The sequence below is a fragment of the Rhinolophus sinicus genome, chromosome 3, assembly GCF_057876585.1.
Source record: "Rhinolophus sinicus isolate RSI-liver-muscle chromosome 3, RSI-T2T, whole genome shotgun sequence".
Classification (NCBI taxonomy): Eukaryota; Metazoa; Chordata; class Mammalia; order Chiroptera; family Rhinolophidae; genus Rhinolophus; species Rhinolophus sinicus.
In genome coordinates this window covers 164,616,153-164,641,887 of record NC_142503.1, presented here as the reverse complement: position 1 = coordinate 164,641,887, position 25,735 = coordinate 164,616,153, and the positions used below count along the sequence as shown (strand labels likewise).

Here is a 25,735-nt window from a genome sequence, read left to right as displayed (position 1 = left end):
CAGGCAAGATCCACTGCTGGATGCTAAACTATGGGAAGTTATTCTTTTCTCAAAGTGGGGAAAGTTTAAGGAGAAACACGAAAATCAGCCTCAAAGTGTCTCTTCCAGGATGTGTACCAATTACAAAGGAAAAAGGAGTAACTTTACAGAGGAGAAGTTAAGCAGACATCTCCACAGCCAAGACACCCATGTTCATGTAGTCCTGATACACTAAAAAGAGCACATTACTTCATGGACTTCTGATCAAAACTGCACAGAGAACACATTAGACCAACCCTAAACAAGTGACAATCTACAAAATAACTGACTTGTATTTACCAAAAGAGTCATGCTCATGCAAGATAGAATTGTCAGAGATTTGAGAAGACTAAGGAGGCATGACAGCTAACACAATGTTGACCCTGGGCCGGATCCTAGCACAGAAAAAAGACAGCAGGGGATCATCTGATGAAATTCATATTAAGGTCTATAGTTTAGGTGCTAGTATTGTATCACTGCTAATCTCCTGCCTTGGATCATTGTGCTATGGTCGTGAAAGTTGAAAACATTAAAGGAGGCAGGGTAAAAGGTGTATATGAATGCTCCATACTGTTTTTAAAGTTTTTATGTAAGATTAAAATTATATGAAATAAAAAACAAAAACAAAAAAAAGCTACAGTTCAAAAAAAGAAATCTAAATCTGGCCCTACATTTTTCAAAGGTTTAAATATAGTACAGTAGTCTGGATCTTTCTAATTTAAAACAGGAAGACCGTGTACTCCTATTTTTACTAAAAGTAAATATTATAAATAGCAATCTTTAGTGCTTTATTTGAAAAAAAAAAAGTGTGTCTTATAATCATATGCTCTGCGGTTAAAATGAAAAAGAATTGTACTGGTCTGAAAAAAAGAAACCAAACTGAGAATTTTGTAAAGAATTTTGCACAGGACAAATGTATATGTTATTATGCATACAGGAGTATGCAAAGAAGGGACTGAAAGATTCATTCATTCATTGCTTAAAAAATTTCTGCTAAGCCCCAGCAATATTCCAGGCACCTGCCAGGCTCTAGGAATACAACTATGACATGGTCCTCAGGCTCAGGGAACTCACATTCTAGTGTGAGAGAGACAAAAACCCAATAAATGTAACAAATACACACAGTCTACAAAGAACACAGGAGGGTGTGACAGAGAATAAGAGGTGGGGAGAGGGAAACATACGCATCTGCGAGATCGGCAGGGCCCAGGAAGCCCCTGTCCAGGGGCTTTAGCGGGAAGTCACATGATCGGACTCATGTTGGCCCTGCAACTGCTGTGTGGGGCTGCCCGGCAGAGAAGCATGAAGGGGTACAGGGACTGTCTGCGGAACACTGTGTGGGTGGCAGCTGTGTCCAGGGTGTGGTAGGACCAGTGAGGTGCTTTATTTCCCTCTTTACACCTTTCTGTATTTTCCACATTATCAACACGAGTATGTTGACGCCCACTTAAGGTAATTATTTGTAAAAAGAAATTAGGAGATTCTTCAATTTGCCACTGCTGCATCTGTTGATTTCTGGTACCCTTGCGATTTCCTACTGTAACCCTTTTTTCTAGTAATAGCATTCAGGGAAATGAGGGAATGGAAAATGATTTCATTTTCGTATTTGGGAAGGCATGGCTCTCTATGAAACACACTCGAACGTTTCTGAAATCAAATATCTCTTGGCTAAGAAGCTCAGACTTAGTGGAGAAGCTATCGCTTCTAAGCATTAAATTCCTAACTCTGAAAATATGCTGACTGTGAGACATCCAATCACTGGTAACTGGGAGCAAATTCCTGGTGTGAGCCCCCCATATTCACAGGGGGAACCAAACCCCCACTAGAGAGAATAATGTTCAAGATGCAGCATGCCCCAATTCTGCCCCACCTATTTATAAATGAGTAATATATGTATTGCTTATTTACTTGAAGAAAACTTGAGTTTGTTTTAATTGTAAAGGGTGAGCAAATATTTTAAAGGTAGAACAGAGACCACTGTCAAAATCTGAAGTTCTGCTCAAGAGCCCACAGCTGCCTCTTATTTCAGAGACCACTCAAGAGGGATGGGTGAGTTCCAGTCACAGTAAATCAGAGATTATTGCTCACGAAAGATGACTCAGAAAGGGGCAAAGATCAGAACGATGCTGACACTACACTGAGTCGCCACGTGCCCCTGCGTTTGTTTCCGTTTTGCCAACGCCTTTGTACAATGCTACAAAGCATTTTCCTTGTAATACAATACTTCACGTCCATACAGACAGCCTACGAATCAAATTAGTTCCTACAAACTGTGAGGCAGATTCCGCCTCAGAAAAATCACAGACAAAAGAGGAACAGGTGTTTATTTGCCTAACTGGCCGCTCACAGGCCAGTCAGTCCTGTACCTACCGTCTGCTCCTGAAGCAAGAGCGCTGAGGACATCGGCAAGATTCTGGTCCCACAACTTCTACGCCGACGTCTAATTTCCCAGATCCATACACACAGGAGACAGCATAATGCCTAAAAACTACTAAACATTTTCACTTGTGAATCAAATTATCACTCAGTTTTAAGTTATACTTTTACATGAGATGATAGATGTTAACTAAACTCGGGGTAATCATTTTGCAACAAATGTAAGTCATTATGCTGTACTCCTTACGCTTACACGGTGATATATGTCAATCATATCTCAATAAAACTGAAAAAAAAAAAATCATGCTTTTATCTCATCCAAGGGAACCCCAGATTTACAAGGAAACAGTTCCTACACTGCCACTGCCATCCCAGCCTGATGGTGCAAGCCTTGCCACCACCCTTGTGGGTTCTAACTGAACCCGACAAGACTACCATTCTTTTATTACTGAACCAATGCTCTCTTCAGTTGATAAGACACCTGAACAAAAATGTACGAGGGGAGAGAGGACAGAAACACTCAGGTTCTGCGTCAACTTCCACCTGCTCTGGCCAGCAAACCTGCCAAGCTCTACGCACCTGCCCATTCTCCTGGCTTTCCCTCTGTGACTACAGAACAGTCACCTCTGGATAACAAGGGAACCGCCCACGTGGCCACTGGACCCTTCGGGTCTAGTTCTTGCATCATCAAGTTTTCCCTGTCTTGTGGTTGAACCAAAATTTCCGACTGAAAACACGACTGAGTACTTGGCATCAAGTTAAAATAACTTCAAAAGTAACTTGAAGCCGCGAACATTTTCTCTTCCTGCTGTCATAACGTAAGGAGCCGCTGACAAAGACCCGCTTAGGGAGCGTCACTGATCTTGCTGCGGGCTGTGCTGCCTCTGGACAGGACACTTACGGTGGTATTCACTTAGGGACTTTCAAAAGGAGCTTCCGTTCCAAGAAGGGGTCATTTTCAAAGCTTTGCTTAAACTTAACAGCCTTTTCTTTTTAGACCTCACTGTAAAGGTAAAGTAAAAATCAAGGACATATTACTGTTATATTTACGGTTGCTATTACAAGTTTTCAAACATTAGATTAATTGGCACCTAACAAGTGGTTCGTTTACAGCAAACTGTTTTAAATCATTTTAAAATGGATATCTGGGATCGGAGGAAGGAATCTGTGTTTTGGGAGAAGAGGGTTGCTATGAACTATACAAGTCCTAAAGACATTAACGGGGAAGATGACTCAGTTCTGCAAAATTACGAACGTTTCAAATGTAAGTACACTCAACTGAGATACTCCTCTCTGAAGCACACGTTTGGGCCATGAGGCATGATTTAGCCATTATCAACAGAGCAGTATTTTCATTTCATTCATACATGCGCTAAGATGTTAACAGACAAGTGGGGAGGAAGAAAGGCCCATTTTCAGACAATTAGTCACTCGTTTCTGATGAAAGCCAATTTAAGCAACAATGACAAACCTCAAATACTAAAATCCCATCTCTCCCTTTTAATAATAAAGCTAGTTTGCACCGCCCGTACCAAAGAAAGGAGTTTGATTTCAACAACCAGAAAGCTTGCTAAATGTGAGGGGTGTGTGACAGGATTACTGTTAGGACATCTCCTAGCCGTAGTTTTTCTGTTCTTCATCTGTGCTGGTGGAGTCTCACTGGCTATCAAAATTATATTTCTAGAAAATTAACTTTAAAAAAAAGTTTGCAACATGCAAAAAAAAAGGCAAGCTGAAACATAAAAGGCTGTAAGCATTAAAAAAGGCCCTCAGGCACTTGCCTCAAAAGTAAATCTAAGATTTAAAAAATAAACCAAAATATAAATGCACCCCAAGAAGAGGGAAGAAAACAGAAAAGTAAACAATTATAAAAGGAAGAACCGACTGCGGGAAAAGGAGGAACAGATTTAGGGGAAAAGGAGTCGGTTCAATAAGAAACTAAACACTAGCACTAAACAAAAAAACTACAGGGTACTCTGCTTAGAAAATAAGCAACTGCATACAAAATACACATACACCGATTTTCAATACAGTTTCATAATTAGTTTCTAAGACCATTAAATCTTGAAAGTTCCCAATACAAAGAAAACCCAGGATTTTTCAATGCCACTGTGTTGGCAGCCCCCGTCTCTCTCCTCATGCCTTCCTCCCCTACCGTCTACCATCCCGGGCCCATCTGTCTCCCTGCCCCACCTCCCACCTCCCTCTGCCAGCACCAAACCAAAGAAAATGATTGGGTATGTAATGCCCTATCATTTAGGGTGTCCAAGAAGCAAGGCATGCAGTTAGATAATTAAGGATTTTGTGGCTTAGCCAGTGAGTCCACCTCCACCCAGCTGTCCCTGCGACTCTCTTGCCCACATTCTGAAAATCCTTCCAGCTCTCTGTCACTGGACCAGCTTGAATCACTTGTAACCCCCACTCTTTCCCACCGCCTCCCCACATGTTCATCAACTTTGTCAGCAGGAAAGAAACGAAAGCCAGGCTGGGAAAAGGCACCTGAGAAAACAAACACACAACAACACGGGAGAAATAATTGTTTCAACATGAACTAAGTATTTCCATAATCACGCTAGTGAGACTTCAAACTAGTTGCATGAATGAACAATAGATATTACTAGACTGACAGTCTATTGAAAACAATTTGCTCATTCTATCTTTTAGTTATACCACAAATCAACTATAGTCAGAAATAAAAGAAATACTATTAACTTGGTGAATCAAATCTTTAAATTTTTCATATTCCATCATTATTCACACATCTCTAACAATAAGACGTGACTTTTTCTTAAATGTGCCAAATCGATCATTTTACAAAGTTTCTCAAGTCAGAGGCTATGCAAATTGAAATCTGGCACATACCCTACTATGTAATATTCTTGTTAGGCAGTTCCATTTCATAGTCTTTTCCTATACAGGTATTATAGAAAATAATAAATCAGGAATACTTTTCAGTCTTTGAGAGACAAAAGGAACCACAGAACCATCTGCACTTTGATTTGATTAAAAAATTGCAGGGGATTCCAAAGAAAGGAAATGCTCAAATCCTGAAAAATGCCTTTTCTACTCCACGGGAGCACTAAAATTCCAAATGGAAGGTGCTTTCTGTCACAATCCATGTAAAAACACACTGTTTGGGGACTCAGCACCTTTTTACTAACTACATGTACAATTTTCAAAGGCTACTTCCTGAAGCTACTTTTACCTCCACGTGAAAAATGACTACTCTCCACAAAAACAGCCAGTCCTTGGAGAAAGCAATGTTCTGAGCAGCGTGATGCCTGGTGAGCACATAACAGACGCGGGCTGCCCCGCCGAGCTGGTGCCGCGGAGCAGCCACGGGGCCTGGCTGCTCCACACACCTGAACACTTGACAGCACCCAGAGCTGCCTCCTCAGGTGATGTCTGCAGCAAAGTGGCAGGAGAAACAGGCATCCTGGAGCCTCCCAGAACTGTACAGGTAAAGAAGTGATGGGAAGCACGGACCAGAGCAGATCAGCTCATTGTTCCCACTTCAACTTGCAATGTCTGGAATCAAGTAACATTTCTGTAAGAATAATCCAAGCGTCACTCTTACAGGTTTCTGTACTCTTCTGCAAAGATGAATCTGCGTTTGGCTCCCTAAATGAAGCACCTTGGCAACTTGAGTAAACTCAGGCACAGTTTAAGATCTCCGATCCAAACCGTCAGCATCAAATTTGATCACCCAATCCTGTTTATTAAAACACTGATGAAAACGTTGAGAGGCCACCTGCATATGAATGTGAGCAGTCATTTCTCGTGCACTAACTATACTGCTGAATACCCTAACGCACGCACAAAACCACCTTGTCTACACAGATGCCTAATATGCTACAGAAGAATCAAACCTAAGACACTGAGATCAGCATCATGCTGGAGGTGACAAGGACGCAGGACACGCTAGAGGGACCTGGAAGTCAGCTGTCCTCGCCACAGAGCAGGACCTAGGGGCCCACTAACCTCTGGGTGGCTTGTCTTCATGCTTTTCCTCCACTGTAATCCAGATACGAAGCAATTATTTGTTACATGGCCCCAAAAGCTTTTTTCCCCTCTCTTATTACCCACTCCCAATGCCTGAAAAGAAATTTCTCCAATTTCACATGAGAAAATCACCTTATTATGCATCTCCCAAGGGAAGAAAACTTACTGTGGGATTCTTATGTCAAGGAGAAGCCATAAACCATTTTCTGGAAGAGGTTACAGACCCCATCTTGAACTCCTCCCTGTAAACTTGATGTCCTCACCTACAGTACAATAAGCAAATGAAAACAAAGTTTCTATTGGATGGGTGAAATCCACTCTGTTATACTAACCACCACTCAAACCTTCCCAGCGGAGGGATGTAGGACCAGACACCAGCCTGCATGACAAGTATCTCTATCCAGAAAGCAAAGGGGTAATAAGCAGCTTTTCAAGGGGGAGATGGCAAACAAACTAATTCTACACTGGAGGGTTCTTCCCCACATAAGACTCCTACATGAATGATCTCAGAGGGCACTCCTACATCAAGAAGACAAGGAGGAGGGAGAAGAGGGGAAAGGAATGAAGAAGGAGGAGAAAAAAGAAGAGAAGAAAGACATTCATTCAACTTTAAAGTGAAACCATTGGCAGGCGTCCCATATACACCCCATGCTTTATACATCAATTAAAAACACTTGGCACTCAATAAATTACGTCAGAGGATGTCACAATTACCAAGGTCAGTGGGCTGAAGGAGTCAATTGTTATTTTTATCCTTATTTAAAAAGGCATCCCTCCAACTGAACATCCCTAGAGAATGGTATCTCACTTATGACCATGTCCAGATTTGCTTTCTGGTCCCAATTCTCCTTAGCTGAAACCCTCATCTAATCTCATTTTCAACAGCCCAATGCATTTAAGAGAAACCACCAGTTGAAAAGGTTAAAAATATAATCTGGCAATTAACAGTGATGCTTCTAAATTATATTCTCCACAGAAGCCAATATGCTTATTTTTCAGCCACACTATCTAAACCCAGAGCCTCTAGTAATGACCAAAGAAGCTGTGGCTGGCTAGACTCCACCATGCCCCCGGGAGATATTAAAGAACTCAGATACGCAGAACCTAAGTGCACCAACGGAGCCCTCACCAGCAGACATGCCTTCCCTACATTCCTCTCCTACAGAAAGCTGAGTTACCTTTAACATAGGATTGATTTTATTTCATTTATAGGAATAAAATGTTTGGAAAGCATTTTCAGAGGATTCCCTTGGGTTCCAGTTTTTTGCCTTTTTATTTAGTGTTATTCAATGATTACTGAGGTTTAGAGGATCAACAAGGCAAGCCTAAGCCATCAAAGGCAGATTCAAGTAGACTCCATATATCATATTTAGAAAAGCATAATCGTGAACTATGTATTTTTTTAATCCTCTACAGATCTTAAAAATTCTTACAAGGAAAAAAATTGTAACTACGTACGATGATGGATGTTAACTAGACTTACAGTGTTGATCATTTTGCAATATATTCGCAAAATATCGAATTATGTTATACACCTGAAACTAATATAATGTTATCTGTCAGTTATAACTCAGTAAAAAAAAAAAAAAAATCCTCTATAGAAATTTCTGCTTAATCATCAGTTAACCTAAAACTTTCACGGTCCATAAGTATTCCATGCTTGAAACATTCTGGTTAATTAAAATCCTTACAATATAAAAATGAGGTTGTTAACTACTTGGCTAAATTTTCTTAACAAGCAGAAAATGCAGCATATTGTTAGTCTTTTTTTTTATCCAGTTACTTCTGGTCTAGAAGAGACAAGAGTTCCAGCTGTTGAAATATTTTCTATCAGAAAAATAAAGGCTGTTTTCAATTTAATAATAGTCACCAGGTGTAGCCAATACATTTATAACAGAAAGCCAAAAATGTCAGCTCTTAGAGAAATCTCACTTTAGACAGATCTTCAGTAATAAATTGACTCATCAACCACCATCATTCCCCCAAAATCTCTGGGCTACCATCTCTGAACATTATTTCTCATTTTGAGAAAATATCTGCAATTTCTGGATCATTTTTTTATTGAGAGCAGGTGCCCATAATACACCAGAAAGAAAATCAACAAGGCAAAAATAATCAGCCCAACACTCACCATAAGACAGTCTCTTATTATAATCCAATGAAAACTAAATGAACAAATTCATTAAGCCACTTTACAGAACCACAATTCACAGATCAAGTGGATGGCAGAGCTTACGCCCAAAGATTTGTGCACACACTGAGGCGCAGACCATTTCCCTTCTACTTGTTGGCAAGTTGTGAGGCGCCATATGTGCTCACAGAACCAGATTTGTGTGTGTTTTAATACTGAGACTACAGCTTTGCGGCTGCAGAGCCACCACCAAGAACAAGGACCTTAATTCAGAATAATTTCTACCACCACACTGCTCTCCAAAGTGTACGTCACTTTTTTAATGTCACTACATTTCCCTTTTTATTTGTTATAAATTCCATGAATAACCTGAATTTTAGACATTTCATTATCTCTTATGGTTCCTGTAAGAGCTGGAGTGGGACTGAAGAAAGGAGATGAATATTCATTGGAGAATTCTACAAACTGAAGGCAGGATAGGAAAGTGGATGGGGGGCGGGGCAGAGTAAAGAAAACCAGGGAAGAAAGACAGCTATATCCCTTTGCTGTACACAACTCTCCCCAGCAAAAGAAACAAGAGTTTAATGACAAGATCTCTGGTTCCTCGTGATAATGATTTTAAAAAAGAAATGAAAGGGAAAAATAAACTCAAGTTGGCTTCCAGAGCACCCCCAGCTGTCTTGCTTCAAGTATATAACAAGCTGTATTCAACACGGTCTGATGGAGGGAAAAGGTCAACAAGCAAGTATGTTTGTAAGAACATGAAAAAAGAACACACCAAAATTGGCTAAACAGCAAACAACATATATACAGTACAAGCACAAAGCTCTCTAAAAATCAAAGGACTTGGAAAGTAGAAGATGCAGAGCGCAAAAGCACACAGATGCAGCCAACACACAAACACAAAAGCCAGCTATGATAAGCATCAGGAAAAAATAATGGAAAGAATATTTATCTGTGACTACAGAGGGGAAAGATAAGAAAGCAGAGCAACTAATTTTAAGTGAAAAATAAAGATTTATCACTGTCAAAACATGTTTGGACTTGTTGATCTTTCCAGGGAGATTTTTAATACACATTACGATCATTTATTTAAAGCTGAAATCCAAAATTACTGTCAGCTTCAGACCACATCTCTGCACTCCTCCACTTTAACCCCCTTTCTTAAAGTTTAAAAGGAAAATTGAAAAGTCACCACCATCTCATTTCAGGGCCAGTCACTTGGCAGTGAGCGCCCATCATGTTTATGTGCTGATGAACTTTGCCATTTTCCTCAGAAGACAGATACAGGACTATACCTTTAGTAAGTTAAAGAAATATAAATAAATACCTATTTAAAAGTTAATAATCCATTCTTTAAAACTGGAGCAGGGAGCAAAGAAAGGGGCTAAGAAGCCATCCATATTAGTATGCTGGTATTTCCGGGGCAGCATTTCTTCATGCATTCCATCAGTATCACTGACTATCCCGCAAGCGCCGGTCCTGCGAGAGGTGCTGGGACAGAGTGCTGGTGAGTGAGACTGGGCCCTGGCCTGACGGGGCTCCTAGAGACGAGAACATTTACGAGGCACAGAGAGCTCATTAGAATTAATTGCTCCAGGCTGGAGTAAAAAGGAGGCGTCAGAAATGGCATCATGCTGGAAGTGACACCTGAGTTAAATCCTAGCGGTGAGCAAGATCTGGCAGGCACAGGGAACTTCGGTGCAAAAGCACAGATGCAGAAAAGGAAGGAAATTCTATGAATGCGTAATACCAGACGGGCCAGGATATAGGCCCCAGGGGCAAGAAAGTAAGTTACCTTGGGCTTAACTGGGTGATTCCTGTGTAGAATTTACCGTCCTTCAAAGTGTCCTTTCCTCTAAGTACCTAAGAAACTGATTTTCAGAAGCTGTGCCCTTAGCACACAACCAGTCTTTCAATAACTAGATCTTTTAATAACCTTGGATTTCTCCTCCCACATATGCTGTTTGAACAGATAAGGACCTCGGAAATTACATGGCAATTCTTGATGCTGCGCCCCACCCCCCAAAAAAGCAGAATTTGTGATAGAGAACCTATTAAAATATATCTGCTCTAATCAAGAGTTACTTGAAATGTTTTTCTAGCATTAATCAAATTCTTAAAATGAAGGTCAGTGGCTACTACTTTTTAAAAGCAGGACATGTACTATGTATCAAATAAAAGACAGAAAATGCTTTTGTACATGGACAATAACTAAAAGTGACTGTGCAAAAAATGAAAATAATATTAGCATTGGGAGTGATCTTTCTTCCTTCTTCCAAAATTTTCATTAATATTCTTTATGTATCATCTTTTTAGCAGACAGCTTTTTAAATTAATTCCATATTAGCTGAATATAAATGGTTTGCCTGAAAAAAATTTCCATTTACAAATTTATCAGCGGAGGAAAGCTAAATGATTAGTGTTAATGATTAGTGCTAACGTTTATAACTTACAAGAATCCGTGACATATAACTTAAAACTGGTTTAACCCTAGGACAAATTGGGGTGAAATTACTACACAAGCAAAATTGAAAAGTACATGATTTATTAACTAACATGATGAGTATTCAAGTGGATTTTTTAAAAAAAAATAGATCAGAGAAAAATTCACTTCCACGGAGCTTCAAGGGCCCGGGAGAGCCCTTCTCCTGAGGGACTGGACTGCTATTGTCTGAATTTGATCTGAATGGAAGTAACAGGAAAAACAGGGGCAGGCATCCTCTGACCCTTTCCGTGGGCCTGAAAGAGAGGAACATAAAGGGAAGTGTAAGCAGGCAAAGCCATCAAGCAGTGAGGAGGGGACGGCTCCCAGCACACTGCTCTCTACTCTATTGTCCACCCCATCCCAGCCAGTCCAGTGGGGAAATCACCAGCATTTTCTATTGTTATAACCACAACTTCAGAATCTAACACCAAACACCAAGAGTTACCCCCTTCACATCATTATCCAAAGTTATTACTGACAATGATGGAAGAATTTATAGGTTTTGAGAAGTAGAATATGAATTCTAGAATACGAGACCGGGATTCAAATTCCTGAATTTCAAAATCCTTTATTAACCGTGCAGGCTCATAGGAGTCACTCAAACTTCCCAGCACTTACGCTTCCCCATTTCTCACATCTCCTGAGGCCTGCTGAAATCCAGCACCAGGCACATGACAGGGGCTTGGGCCCTGCAAGCCTGTCACACTGTGGAAAGGACCCCAAGTTCTTACTGCCTCCTATAGTCAGTAAATTGTCCAGGAGCCAGGAGAACGCAGTGAGGGGAAAGGCCCTCTGCTCAGACCCCTTCACGACCTACAAAGGAGAAGCAACTTGACACAGCTGCTCCTGAAGAAGAGCTTAAGAGGAAAACCAGGTTCTTCTCTTCCAGGGTGGTCCCCTTGGAGCTAAAGAAGCCTGTAGGCTTGCCACCATGGCTAAACTCGGCACAATCGAGGAGCCGTTTGGTTTCTTATACAACACGGAGTCTGTATGCTTAATTACCTGGAACAGGATTTCCAACTAATAAAACCCAAAACATGAGCTTTGACAGTCCTAGGAGGAGGGGGGCGTGGGAAGATGGACACACAGCTATTAAGGTGATGTGGATTTCTGTCTTTTCTCTCCCATCTGGGGAAAAAGTGAGTTGTGGTTTTCTTTTTAAATATTTAAAACAGTAGTAGATGGGCAGACAACCATTCTAAGGCAGTAATTCAACTGGAGGGCATTCTAGTGTGTGTAAACGACTCAAGTTTCACCCTGTGCAGTTTATTACGGTATCAGAAACTCCTGATTGAATTACTTCCTTGCAGCTCCTCCAAGTCTCTGCTTTTCCTCCACGTAACATCTAATATTGCTTATCAAGATGCTATATTTGTCCTTTGGTATCCTGCCATCTGATATCTTAGGACGCCAGTGTATTAAGGATTTTTTTTCAGAAACTCTGGGTCACATGCACCTTACCACATGTGTAAGAGACACGGCTTCTCTGCCGCCACAGGAAGGCTGAGACTGTACAGCATAAGCTACGCCAGCTTCCAGAAGGGTCTAAGTCAACAGTTCCATCAAAGCCTTCAAAGTTGGCATCTGGTCTACATTAACACTTAGAATAAACAAATAAAAGGCACTTTTTTCTTTCCTGGCCTATGCTTTTCAGATTAGCTGAACTAGTGCCACTGCTGGAACAAGTTGTATTAAGTACTGTCTGTGAGGAGATGAAGAGAGGCTGTGAAGGTTTTTTTCCCTTAATCAATATGAACAGGAAGATCCAGGGACAGGAGAAGAGAAGTCAACATGCAGTGACATCAGCATCCAGGCAAAGACACACCTTTACTTGAGAGGACAAGTGCTTGAAGCCCCCTTTTCAAGCTATCGACAAAATACAAATGCTAGCCTCAATTATCACCAACAGTGGCACATGAAAAAAGAAAAGCAAAAGATTTCAGGGGTGCATGCCACAGCTAAGGAGATTAGAGAGCTGTTCTCACGAAGGAAGACTAAGTCGATGAATTGGCTTCAAAACCAGAGAAATAAAGTTTGAATTATTTTGGATTATAGAAGTAGGTCTTCCTTGATGCATTAATTTAACTGTAATATATTCAGGTAAATAAGAAGGCAGATGTGAGGAGAATTCATGTTTTTATTCCCTAGAGTTCATATGTTTAACTTTTTGAAAATACATCAGAAACACAATACATAAGTGGGCAAAGTGCATACCGTGTTTCCCCGAATATAAGACCTAGCCAGAAAATCAGCTCTAATGCGTCTTTTGGAGCAAAAATTAATATAAGAGCTGGTCTTATTTTACTGTAATATTATTCACTATAATATTATATAAGACCCAGTCTTACATTAAGTTTTGCTCCAAAAGACACATTAGAGCTGATTGTCCGGCTAGGTCTTATTTTCGGGGAAATTACGGTATGTAGGTAATTTCCCCCAAAAAAGTTCATATAAGTTGTAAACATTAGGAAAAAAGAATTTAACCTTACTGGTAACTTCATTAAATGAGTGACGGTTTCTGTCAGTTTAATGGGAATACCCAGTATGGAAAAGATTTGGTTAAAAAATAAGGTTTAAAACTGCACACATACAGTTGAGGCAGGATTTACAAACAACGGTATTTCAGAAAGGCCTGGGTTCAAATCAGAGCTCTGTCACATAACAGTCCAGCGATCCTGGACAAGTTTCTCAACCACCATGCACGACTCAAGTTCCTCATCTATCAAATGACGAGTGTTGACACCCACCTCCCTTGGCCAGAGCCCAGGAGGCGGTGCATGAGCAGTGCTTTGCATAAGACCTGCCTAAGAATAAGCACTCAGTACGGGGTACCAAGCCACCATCTCTGTGCACCTCCCCAAAGAGAGAAAGAACCCAGCCACTAAGTAGCAAGTTTTGACAAAATTTCCTCATTTTTGCAGCAGGGGGGGAAAAAGAGAGAAAGCTCAGATCCCGATGCTCCCCCTTTAACAATGATTGTAAACTACAGGCTTCTGACCAGGGACCTCCACTTCAACTGAAAAGGGGCAGAGGGCACAGAGGTTGAGAGAGGAGCAATGGGTGAGCAAACAGGACAGCAAGCAGAGACCCCGTACCTACTGCAAACATTGTAGGAATAGAAATATGCTCTCCTGGCAACAGAATCAGTACACCACCAGAGGGCTATTCTATGGGTCATCCCCGTCCCACCTGTCCCCACACTTCTGCTGCTGGCACAGCTGACCCAGACACAGCCAAGACCCTGGGCTGCAATAAGAACCTGAAAGAAGAGCGCCCAGTTATTCCTCCCCAAGGGTGATTCACGGATGGTTTGCACACAGCCTCCTTGGAGGCTGGGGAAGGAGGGGGGCGGGGCTGCAGGTCCTCTCTGCCCACGGACAATGCACGCGGGACACGGCCACTCGGGTGTTCAGGGAAAGCGAGGCACCAGAGGACAACTGGCTGAGTGCGTAAAGCTTCTTTGATCCCTGATTGCTCTGCTGCGTGAGGTTTGCCCCCCTCCCCGCCCCGAAAAAAACATACTGGTTCCAGCACAAGTTTTCAAAACACATACTGAGTGAAAAGAATGATGGCTTTATCCCACCATCACCACCTCTCAGGGGAGGGCTAGAGCCATCCTGAGCCTCTGTGAAGGGAGACAAAGGTGAGGGGAAATGAATGACAAAAGAGAAAAGGCGACCCGTTTGGAGATTTCAAACAAGATAGGTCCTGAAGATTAGTTAACTCACCAACTCAGAGAGCTGAAACTGTGCCTGCTGCCTCCATATGGAATAACCAATATAAATGAGCTTTTCATCCTGTCATTTCATCACCCAACTGCAGTGTTAAAACATTCTTCTGGTCCATGCATCAGCCCGTACTGCAAGATGCTAGTAGAGGTTACCTCCCCTACGCAACTCTCTGTTCGTTCTATTATTTCATGTCAGGTGGTCTTTAAAGGTCTGAAAATCTGTGTCGTGCATTAGCTGTTCTGGGTTAAAGCCGCTTACGTTTGAGTCTACCAGAAGCATGGTTGTCAGCTAAGCTAGGCCATTCCTCAACTGCCGTGCTCTCAATGAATTTCAGGAGATAACATTGATTACAGAGATCAACAAATGCAAAGAGACTCAGAGATGAGTTATACATGGTAAAGTTATTCTACAAACACTTTTGTTAGTTAAGATTTTCAGACCATATAGTACTTACGGTTTGGAATAACTCTTCTAAAAGGCTAAAATTGTGCTTATTAAAATAATCAATAACCGGAGGGAAACAAAAAACAACTCAACTAAAACTCAATGAATTATTTTGTATTAGTCTGTCAGCTCTGAACTGAACTACATGCAACTGTGGTGTTGTGGTGTCTGAGTTACCTATAGTTGTGTAACAAATCACCCCCAAACACAGTGGCTTGAAACACCTGGCACTCACAATTCCAACAGAACATGTTGGAAACGGCTCAGCTCTGCTCCATGTGGTGTGGACTGGGCAGCCTGACGGGCCCAAGGATCCAAGGTGGCTTCACTCACAGGTCTGCTGCTTTAGCTGGGTGGCGGGGACTCCTCTCCTTTGCAATCTCTCACCCACCAGACCCACTCTCTCCAGCAGGGTAGTCAGACTTCTTTATATGGCACCTGCTTTGTAAGAGGGTGTTATGGCCTGTATTTATGTGTTGCAGTCCTAACCCCCAGTACCTCAGAATGTGACTGTATTTGGAGACAGGGTCTTTAAAGATGTAATGAACGTTAAACTAGGTCCTATGGGTGGGCCCTAATCCAATATAATTGGTGTCCTTATAAAAGGAATGGCCACCAGGGATGGGCACACAGAGAAAAAGCCACATGAGAACATAGCAAGAGACAGCCGTCTGCAAGCCAAGGAAAGAGGCCTCAGGAGAAACCAAACGTGCCGACACCTTGATCTTAGACTTTTAGGCCCGAGACTTACAAGAAAATTAATTTCTGTTCTTTAAGCCACCCAGTCTCTGGTATTTTATTATGGCAGTTGTAGGAAACTAATACAGAAGACAAAAATGAAAGCAACAACACGCCTTAAGGCAACATCCAAAAGTCACAAAGTTTTACTTCCTTTGCAGAATGGTAAAAGCAAATCACAAAACTAGCCCAGATTCGAGAGGAAGGAATTCACCTCCTGATGGGAGGCCCAGCACGCACACATGGAGCCGTTTTTGAAGACAACAGGGGAAGAAGTCAAAACCCTGAGTTCTATGATCTCCAACAGGCTGTAAGACCAACTGGGAAAGCTGGATAATGTCCACCTCGATAACATAGCCTGTAGGTACAATCCTTTCATTAGATGCTTTAAAGGGTCATACAACTGAAAACTTAGTAAGTGAAAATAGTTCAAATATATGAAAACTATTGAGAAGCATAAAATGCTAACAAACACAGTACAGTTATCTGTACACTACTGTCACTCTCCTGCATACCTTAAACGTATATAGCTATTGAAGAAAAATACAGATTCCATTCTGACTTCTATCCAAGAGCGTGGAATAACAAAAGCACCCCAACTATAATGTAATCTCATGCACTACAGCAAAGATCCAGTCTGCACAAAGGCACACTCCTTTGTGTCTATAATCTTTGGGCAGAAAGGGCCTTTCGTCAAGGTAATCAATCAATCAAGTGCTCCAGAAAACCTTAATTGCGTACCCATCACAAGTTCCATGTTTTATAACCATGTAGCAGAAAGCACAAAAGGCAAGGTACATACGGAAAAGAAGGGGCCTCTGAGTTTCCTTGGAGGTGTTTGATAACAGCAAACAACCCTTTTAGACCAATAGCCTAGAAGCTAAACACGCAACTGCCTGCTTTGGTTGGATTCTGTTAAACTAGCATTAATTAGAATGGAAGTACAAAGCATGAAATAATGATTCTTATCCAGCATGAGCAAAAAAAGCAAGGAACAAACAGAGTTAAGTGTTTGAGAGTGCAAAGCATTATGTGGCTGGCTGGAAATAAAACCTCAATAGAGAGCGACTTGCAGTAGTCTTAAAACCTGCTACTGAAAATACCCCTGATGCATATTTATGAAGTTTGTCATCCAAGAAGTTTATATTCCGTAGTATTTCCAACCATCATTAACAAGCACTAATGACCACAGCCTCTCAGCACCACCGTGGTGGACTGCAATGCAGCTCAGAGCAGCTGGTGGAATCGGAACAGATGGCTTGCTTCCCTTCGAGGCAGAACTTTCTGCAGGTGACAAAATGACTGTTAGGTGACTGAGAAAAAGAAAAACAAAGGTTGACACTGGAGTATCTGATATCAGTAAAATATGTGGTTAGTATTGTAGGGATCCTTTAACTTGGGCTCTTAAGGTTAAGAGGACTGTTCAGCAAGCTGCATCTGCGCGACAGAATGTGTTCCTTTCAAATCGAGGAACATTCACTGAGCCCCCGAGACACCTTTGTGCCGAGTGGTGTGCCGGAGTGTGCCACAGAAATCCATTCCTTCAAGACACTCGGTGAGTACCTACTATGGACCTGAAAAGGCGTGCCTCACATTCTCAGGGGGGTGGAAGTCAGGGTCCGTGCTCTCAAGGGGCAAATTTCAAAGGAAAGCCCGGATAGTTTCAATGAACTCTACTGGAATGCAATTACCACTCCAGGCAGCCACGTGGCAAGCGCACAGCCGACTGAACCCTGTTTGTGTCTAGGAATGTTTAATATTATGTCCTTATATTTATTTACACTTCTATTTTTCCTTTGGCAAATTGTGTATATACTTTGCCTCCTTAACTAATGGAATACTGGGAATCCTTCGACTGTAAGAGCAGAACCCACTTAGAGTGGCTTAAACAGAAGAAAAGTAAATAAAAATTGAAAAAGTAGGCACTCTCAGAGGACACAGGACTATTTTCTCAGAAAAGCTTTTCCTGATTATTCTGTCTACAAGGGCCTCCCGATACCTTATGTCTAGCACTTTACCCCGCCAGTCCCCCACTCCTGCACACCCAACCACTCTCTTCCCACTTATCCTGCTTTATCTTCCTCTGAGATTAAATGTTGTATCTACCTGTTTGCAGGCTCCTTTGCCACTGCCGATGGGGCAGGGTCACTGTCTATCTCACCTGCTGCTGTATGTGGCCCAGTGCCTCGGGCAGTGCTGGGCCTCGTTCAGTATCTTTGAGTCACTGGATGGATGAATGAATGAATGAATGAATGAATGAATGGCCGATCATACAGAACTCTGGGCAGGGGATGCAACAAGGCCCCACAAGAGACAGGAATCAGAAGCTGGAACCAAGACAACTGCCTGCTGGCTCACACTCGGTTCCCTATTTGCATGTCTCCCCGGCTCCAGCCTCAATTTCTTCCTCCAGTTCCTGCTGCATCCCTCTGCTTTCTCCACTCCCATTTCAGAGCTGAAAACCCTGCTATAGTCTCCCACGCTCTTAGGGTAAAATCCAATATCCTTCCAATAACTTATAAGCCCCCCATGACTTATACCCTTCATCCTCATCTCTCACATTATTTCATTCAACCACTCTTTTTTAGCCCGATGGGGCTTTTCTCTGTTCCTCCAAGGAGCATTTGGAGCACTCACCTCTGGGTCTTAGAAAACGGAGTCTCTGCTTCCTAGAGCACTCTTTCCCTCTCACCTCCATAGGCCACCGTCTTCTCATCGTGACATGGGGTTAGATGACACTGCTAATGTGTCCCCCATAGCAGCATGTGCTCTGGATTGCTTCCTATCTCCCTCCCTGGACTGTAGGCTCCGCAGACAGGACCAACCCTGTCTTGCTCACCACTACATCTGTTCGTGCTGAACACAGCATCTGACACGCAGTAGATGCTCAAATGGTTGTCAAATAAGTAAAATGCTCTGCATATCAGTAATGGCTGTTCACTAAGGGGCTGTGACAAGAGTAAGATAATAGCAATTCATGAGGCAGGGAACATGTATGCCTCGTCTAGCTGTATTCCTTGTGCCTAGAAGATTAGATACCCAATAAATATTTGCTGAATGAATTCCTGGCTTGCCTCCACCCCTTTCTCTCCCACTTAAGAAAATGTATCAGAATGCAAGTGGGTAAAAAAAAAAAAATTACATTATTAAAGGGGCATCTCTGAATCATTTGTAAGATCCACTTTATTACTTGTCATAAACTATTGGCCATCTACCTCAAAACTGACCGTCACATATGAGGTAGTTGAGACAGGGGTTGAGAATAGCTGAGTTAGACAAAACTAAGAAATATGAAGCACTTTCTGCTCTCATTATTTTACTTTCCAGAAAATGGTGACAATAAGCCCAATAAGAACTAATAACAGAATCATTCTTACCCTCACTTTTCTTTTTATGAAATAGATTCTGCACACCCAGGAGAAACCTTTAATTAAATTGAAAGATGTTAAAAATACCTTTTCAGTTATTTTTCTCCCCTACCAATGAAGTTCATCAAGATGCTGTGGTCTCCGTTCAAAAGCCAACCTACCGCCCCCCATGCTTACTTTAGGGAGGCCACTGCTAAGCCCTGCAAAGCAGATACAAACCCAGTGTCCCAATGTGACAATATTAGTCTCCCTCAAATATAGCAACTGGGATGGAGTTAGGTTTTTTTGGTCTTATCTGTGAACGTGTTTTATCTTTTGCATAAAATATGTTTGGTAAAGTTGCTGGGACCTGAATCAACCTAGTTTTATTTTTGTTTACATTAAACATTCCCAAATATTGATCCCATGATGAAATACAGCCAAAAATGAAAAGTCCTAATGAAGGCTTCAGTCTCGGTGTGTTAAAGAGAGAAACAAATAAATCTGAGAAAGCCAGACGAGAAACCACACAGACAGCCACATACCCCAAACGAGGCTAAAGTTAGCAAAGGAATATATAGCAACCCAATGCCAGTAACAGCATGACCCGTACTGGCCTACAGAATTAGACACTCCATCCACACCAACAGATCTGAGCTCTTCAGATCACCCCACACGTGAAGTGATGCTGAGTGACAGTCAAGATTTTGTTTTATTAAAAAAAAAAAAAAAAAAGGTTCAAAAGCCTTTTAGTCAAAGGACACTAGTGTTTGATGTCTCTGGGCCCAAATTAGAGAGGAGGACGAGAAAAGGAAAGTGTTAGGGTATATTTTAAGGTTTCTTATTACTACCAAGGGGAGGCGTAGTCAAGGCAAAGTGCCAAGGTTAAAACGAAAACAGCATACAGGAATCAGGAGCTGCTTGTTTAAAAAGTAATGACCATAAACTCTTCAAGCAACAGTCCTCTTTGTCTTTTCTGATGGAATACTGTACCATCCAAATGGGAAAAGGCAGGTACTGCCTCACCTTTAATTTAGCCTTTTGTAGACATTGGTTAGTTTCCACTAAAATCCTTCATCTTAAGTCATATTTACAAGCCTTCATTTGTAGAGGTTTTTAACCGTGTGTGTGTGTGTGTGTGTGTGTGTGTGTGTGTGTACGTGTGTGTATCTACGTGCACGCGCTAAGGATCCCTTTGGCAGTCTGGTAAAGTCTCCTGAGCCTTTCTAGGAAAAATGTTGTTAAACGCATACAATAAAATACAAAGCATTATAAGTAAAATCAATTATACTTAGTTATCAAGATAGTTTTAAATTGTGATACAATAGTATATATACTTCTGTATTAATGCATTAAATAACAAATCTAGCAGCAAGTCTATTTGCTGCCTATACTCATAATTGAGTGAAATGCTAAGTTTTAATTTGAGTATAGAAAAAAATAGAGATGCAATTTTTTTCCTCATCCAAGTTTAAGGACTCCCTAGACTGAATCTGTGGACCCAGATTTAAAACCCTTTGTTAAAAGAGTCAATAGAAATACATTTTGTGAAGCACCAAATGAAAAATAAAGCCTTGCAAAATGCATTATCCATTGAACTGTGAGGTTAGGGGAACTAAGAGTAAGCACTATCTTTCCAAAAACCATGATGGGTCACTAGTCAGCAAGAGAACTGCATGAATCAAACTGAACCCACAAAGAGATTCAGCTCCCCTCATGCAAGTAACAAAAAACCCTAAGCTTTGAGGAACTGACAGCAGGTTGGAATCTGTCCTCAAGTGTGGAAACAGTGGCCTGGCAGTGTAGTGATCCAGCTCAACTATGAACTTGAAAAAAAATAAAAAATTTCCTTTTTTCCTGGAACCGCAGCTTCTTCATCAGTCAAAGGGCTGAACACGGTACCATGACTTATTAGGCTCCTGCAGCTCTGAAATTCTATTATGAGATTATCTCTTCCTATGCTGGCTATTTCAGCCTAGTTAGCTTAATCTCCAAACATCATTGGCTTTCTTAAACGTGGAACAAAACTGTACCAAGTTTGAATGCCCTCATGTACAACCTAGCACCAATAAGCCAAACATATGTATACCCTCACAACTTAAAAAAAAGAAAAGCCTGTTTTGCACATTTCTACTTCACAAAAAGCAATCACAGCATTGGTCTTTTCTACTATTTAAACAAACATCCCATTCAAATTCTAGCATCATCACCTCAAGAATATACAAAACCAACACAAGCTGGGCTATCTAGAATATGTGAACTATACATTCTCCACTTCACAGCCAGTGAACACTACTACAGGGTACACACCGGGACGCCCTTGACTACCTAATCTAATCGTATTTCATTATTGCTAAAGAAACAAGGACAGACTGAGGGACTAAGCCAAAATAACAAAGCCAGTCTGCGAGAAAGTAGGAATTCAATCCAGATCTAACTGTACTTTCATGCTCTTCACAGTACAGGAACTACCTCTCAAATCCTGACACACTTCCCCAACTTTAACAGTTTAGCCAGGTTTAAAATAAATAGCAAAAAGATCTGACAGACCATTTTCTCTACCTTCAATTATGTAATGGGCACAATAAAGAATTACAGCTATGATACATTCACCAGGTGGAGTCATGAAATAATTAAATTCTACTTACCTGCCAAGAAAGTGATGCCCTTACTAAAATCAACACATGAGAAGACATGGAAGTATTTGTATATGGATATAAACATATTCATATACAGCTCCTCCCGTATACATGTAGAGACATATATATACATACACATATACATACACAGTTCCTCAAGTCTGCTCTCCAGGATTCCTCAGTAAATTTTATTATGAAGAGAGCAAAAAACAAGTCACACAAGTTTTTTTTAAGCACTGTATTTTTAAGCAAAAGCTTCTCTCAATATCAATATTGAGCACTTTTGCATCTCCAGATTAATTTTATCAATAAGAAAATCTAGGAACTCTCTATTTACCAATATTTATGTCCTAGATGATCAAACATGCAAATTTGATACTAATTTTTACTTATTATTGTTTTAAGAGGGAGGGCACTGTCTCAACTCCAAAGGGTGGGATATGACTTAATAGGGTCCTTTAAAGTCTACCTACCGTCTCACTATTTCCCCAGGATCTTCAATGTGTTCAATACTGCTAGTCAAAAAACCTACTCTCAAAAAAAGAAAAAGAAAAAGAAAGACCACAATTCTTCTAAAGTATTCAAAAACCAGACTAGCATCTTAGCATTCTGGTCTCAACTCACATTTCACTTCCTCGGAGAGACCTGCCCTGATCTCCTAGCTAAAGAAAGCAATACCTGCCTAGAGCAGATTCCCTAAGTTAACCCACTTCTGTTGAGAAGTTGGCAATACCTGAAATTGTCTTTTATTATTCATTTGTTTACGTGTTCCTTTCTGTTTAAGCCTGCCACTCCACTACAAGGAGCAAAGGAGCTATAATTAAAGTTCCTTTGTTCCTTGTAGGCTGGATCTTCAATGCCTACACAGCGCAGGCACATAGTAGGTGCGGTGCGCACATAACTGTGGCGTGTCTAGCCCAAAATATTAAGTAAGTACCAACTATGTCATACTCAGGGTCTCCTGGAAAAGCACTAGTAAAGGACAGAGCACATGCAATTGGCAATGCATTTCCTTAGCCCACAGTAAAGTAAGCCTACTGTACTAGGACAATCCAGGGTATAAATCCTTTCTGGGGCTTTGAAATGTCCTGCACTTCCAGCTATGAATACAAAACCTCCCCTTGCCCACTCACACATTGCTTTTCTGAAACATCTCAGTAATGATTTCCTCAAAAGGAAATAATGAAATAAAGTTCTGGCATAAGTTAATCTTTCCCGTCAGGTTCACAATGTTAAACATACTTTGAAGCCAGTCACACAAACAAACCCAAACTCCACAAAATTAGGTTGAGCTGAGGTTACATAAGACAAACTAAACTGTGTCTTTTCTTCCTGTCATCCCTCCCTCCTTCCAGTGAACCCTGACATCTGTCTTTTAAGTGCAATCAGATGCAGGTAAGAAAAAACGCTTATCTACACACAGCTTCAAAATAGTGAGATTTCCAATATTATTCCACTTAATACTGTAGCAACAAAGTGAGAAAGACTAGACAACTTTGAGCTGTACTGTGTCTGGAAGCTTCTCTTAAAAATTCTTCTCTCTGAAATGATTTTTAAGTTGGCACTTACTTCAAGGTGTTCGGTTATCAAGACACGATTTTCAGAGTTCCTTGAGTTTTTCTATACCCATGACTCCTCGTGTGTGCTAAGTCTACTTATCAGCACCCATCATGTTCTGAATACAGGTCTTTCAACAGAGAAGGACAAAAGCGCAGGTTCCCGGGAATGATACATCCAAAGGAAAAAATAATCCTTTCTCCTCCAATACTAAACCCAACTTGCTCCTTCTCCCGGGTTTCCTGTACTTTCCCCTCCCCATTCCGCTCCCCTTTCACTGCCCACTTTATCCTGCTTTAATCTGGCGAAGCCTTTCTCCCGGCTTATTAAGGGTAAACAATAGAAATGTCACAAGGAAACTCAGGAAGTAGATGAAGTCTCTAATTGCTGCCGTTTAACGATCGTAGATAATTACTATCTTCAAAATGTGGTTTTTTACCAGCGGAGAGGGAGCCGAGGCGGGCGAGGATGGCGAGCTCAGCGAGGCCGCGCGACCCGGGGTGGAGGAACAGAGGGGATGCGGCCCCGCGCCGCCGCGTCCCTGCCCCCTCCCGGACGCTGCTGGCGGGGAGAGCCGAGGGCCGGCCCGCCCGCCCAGGTCATAGACAGTTCACTGCCCGCGGGCTGCGGCTGCCGGCCGCAGTCACCATAACAATATGCAAAGCGCTGCCCTCGGACGCCCACCGCGCAGAACGCACTGGCCCCCGCAGCGGCCGAGCGGGCAGCGCGGCGCTCGGAGTTCCAGGGCCCCGGGCCCACCGTAAACCGACACAGAGGGCCCCGGGGGCTGGGCCTCGCGGGCCTCTCAGCTTCGCCTAGCGGGGGTCTCCGCCGACACTGCGAGGTGCCTGCGACGGTGGCGCCTCAGCCGCGGTCCCTCCCGACTCTCCCCGGCCCGGGACACGCAGGGAAGTCGAGCCCTTGCCCCCGCGGTACTGCCAAGGACTGTCCCCGAGCACTGTGTCCCGCCGGGCGCGGGGTCGCCCCCGTCCCCGCCGCCTCCTCTCCCCGGCCGGCCCCGCTCCTTCACTTCCTCCGCCGCCGTCCTCCGTGAGGATAGCGCATCCCGGCACCCGCCTCAGCGCCCCGAACGTGCTGATGGGGGGCAGCCCGCCCCCGCCCAGCTTTCCGAGCCGCTCCAGCTGCCCCAGGCGCCCGGGCGGTCCCTGGAGAGCGCCGGAGCCATCCCGCTGGCCCCGCTCCGGGATGCCGGCGCACGGCGGCCACCCAGCCCGAGCGCTCGCCGCCTGCCCGCAAGCTCCCTGAGGTCGGGGATGCGCGGACTCACCCCAATACCACCAGCTCCCCGTATTTCACCGGCTCCTTATTGGGGGCGCAGTGCTCCTCCTGGCCGGGGGAAAACATGGAGCCCCGCTCGGCCGCCGCCGCCTCCGCCGCGATCCCCGCCGAGTCCGCGCCGCCGCTACAATCCCATCCCGAGAAGGGGGTGAGCGCGCCGGGAAAGGGCACGGCGGCGAAGGGGGCGCGGGGCGGCCAGTCCCGCGGCTGCTCCGTCGTGGCTGTGCAGCTGCCCCGCCGGGCTCCCCGGAGCTCCGCACGCCGCGGCCGCCCGGAGCCAGAATAGGCAACAAATGGGACCGGGCAGTAGGGAACCTGCCCGCGCTGAGTGCCGCTGCCGCCGCCACCGCCGCCGCCACCGCCGCGGAAGACCCGCGGGAGGGAGGGAGCGAGCGACGGAGGGAGGGGCGGGGGCAGCGGGCGGGGGAGGAGCGGGGGCAGGACAGCGGAGACGCCCCGCCGCGCGCGGGCAGGTGGGAGCCGCCCCGCCCTCCGCACGGAGCCCTGCAATCCCGGGCCGGCCCGACGCCCCCTCCCCCGGCGGGGGGGCCTCCTGCGCCCACTCCCCGCTTTCCTCCGCTGGGCGCCGAAGTGGATCGGCCCCCATGTTATGTAAACATAGAGTAAAAGGGAAAGGAAGTTCTTAAAGGAGCAGCTCTATTTTTTTTCCCCTGGCTTCCTTCCCTAAACTTACAGCACTGGGTCCTCAGCCCTCGCTGCCGAGTTCTCCAGCCACGGAAGGCTGTGCAGGATCCCGGAAGCGCAACGGTCAAGGTTCCCAAGCGTAGCCTAGTTTTCCCAGGTTTAGTTAGATGTAAATAAAGGACTTCCTCTCGGAGTGTAAGAGCATTTGTTTTCGCGGTGTCACTGTGTAGCTGCAAACATCTGCAGGTGTGGCACACACGCACCTGGGTGCCCCCTCTTCCAACACCAAGTCCTCCAGAGCTTGAAGACCTCTAGAAATT

At 43.4% G+C, this 25,735-nt stretch overlaps 1 protein-coding gene across 1 annotated transcript in view; it reads right to left on the bottom strand.

Moving 5' to 3' along the window:
• Positions 1 to 25,247, bottom strand: part of PELI2 (pellino E3 ubiquitin protein ligase family member 2) — a 158,715-nt gene extending 133,468 nt beyond the window's left edge. Inside the window, exon 1 of the mRNA XM_019725779.3 lies at positions 24,760 to 25,247. Coding sequence (XP_019581338.1) covers positions 24,760 to 24,836 — 77 coding nt within the window. The 5' untranslated portion in view covers positions 24,837 to 25,247. The remainder of the gene's footprint in view (positions 1 to 24,759) is intronic.
• Positions 25,248 to 25,735: the final 488 nt, after the last annotated feature.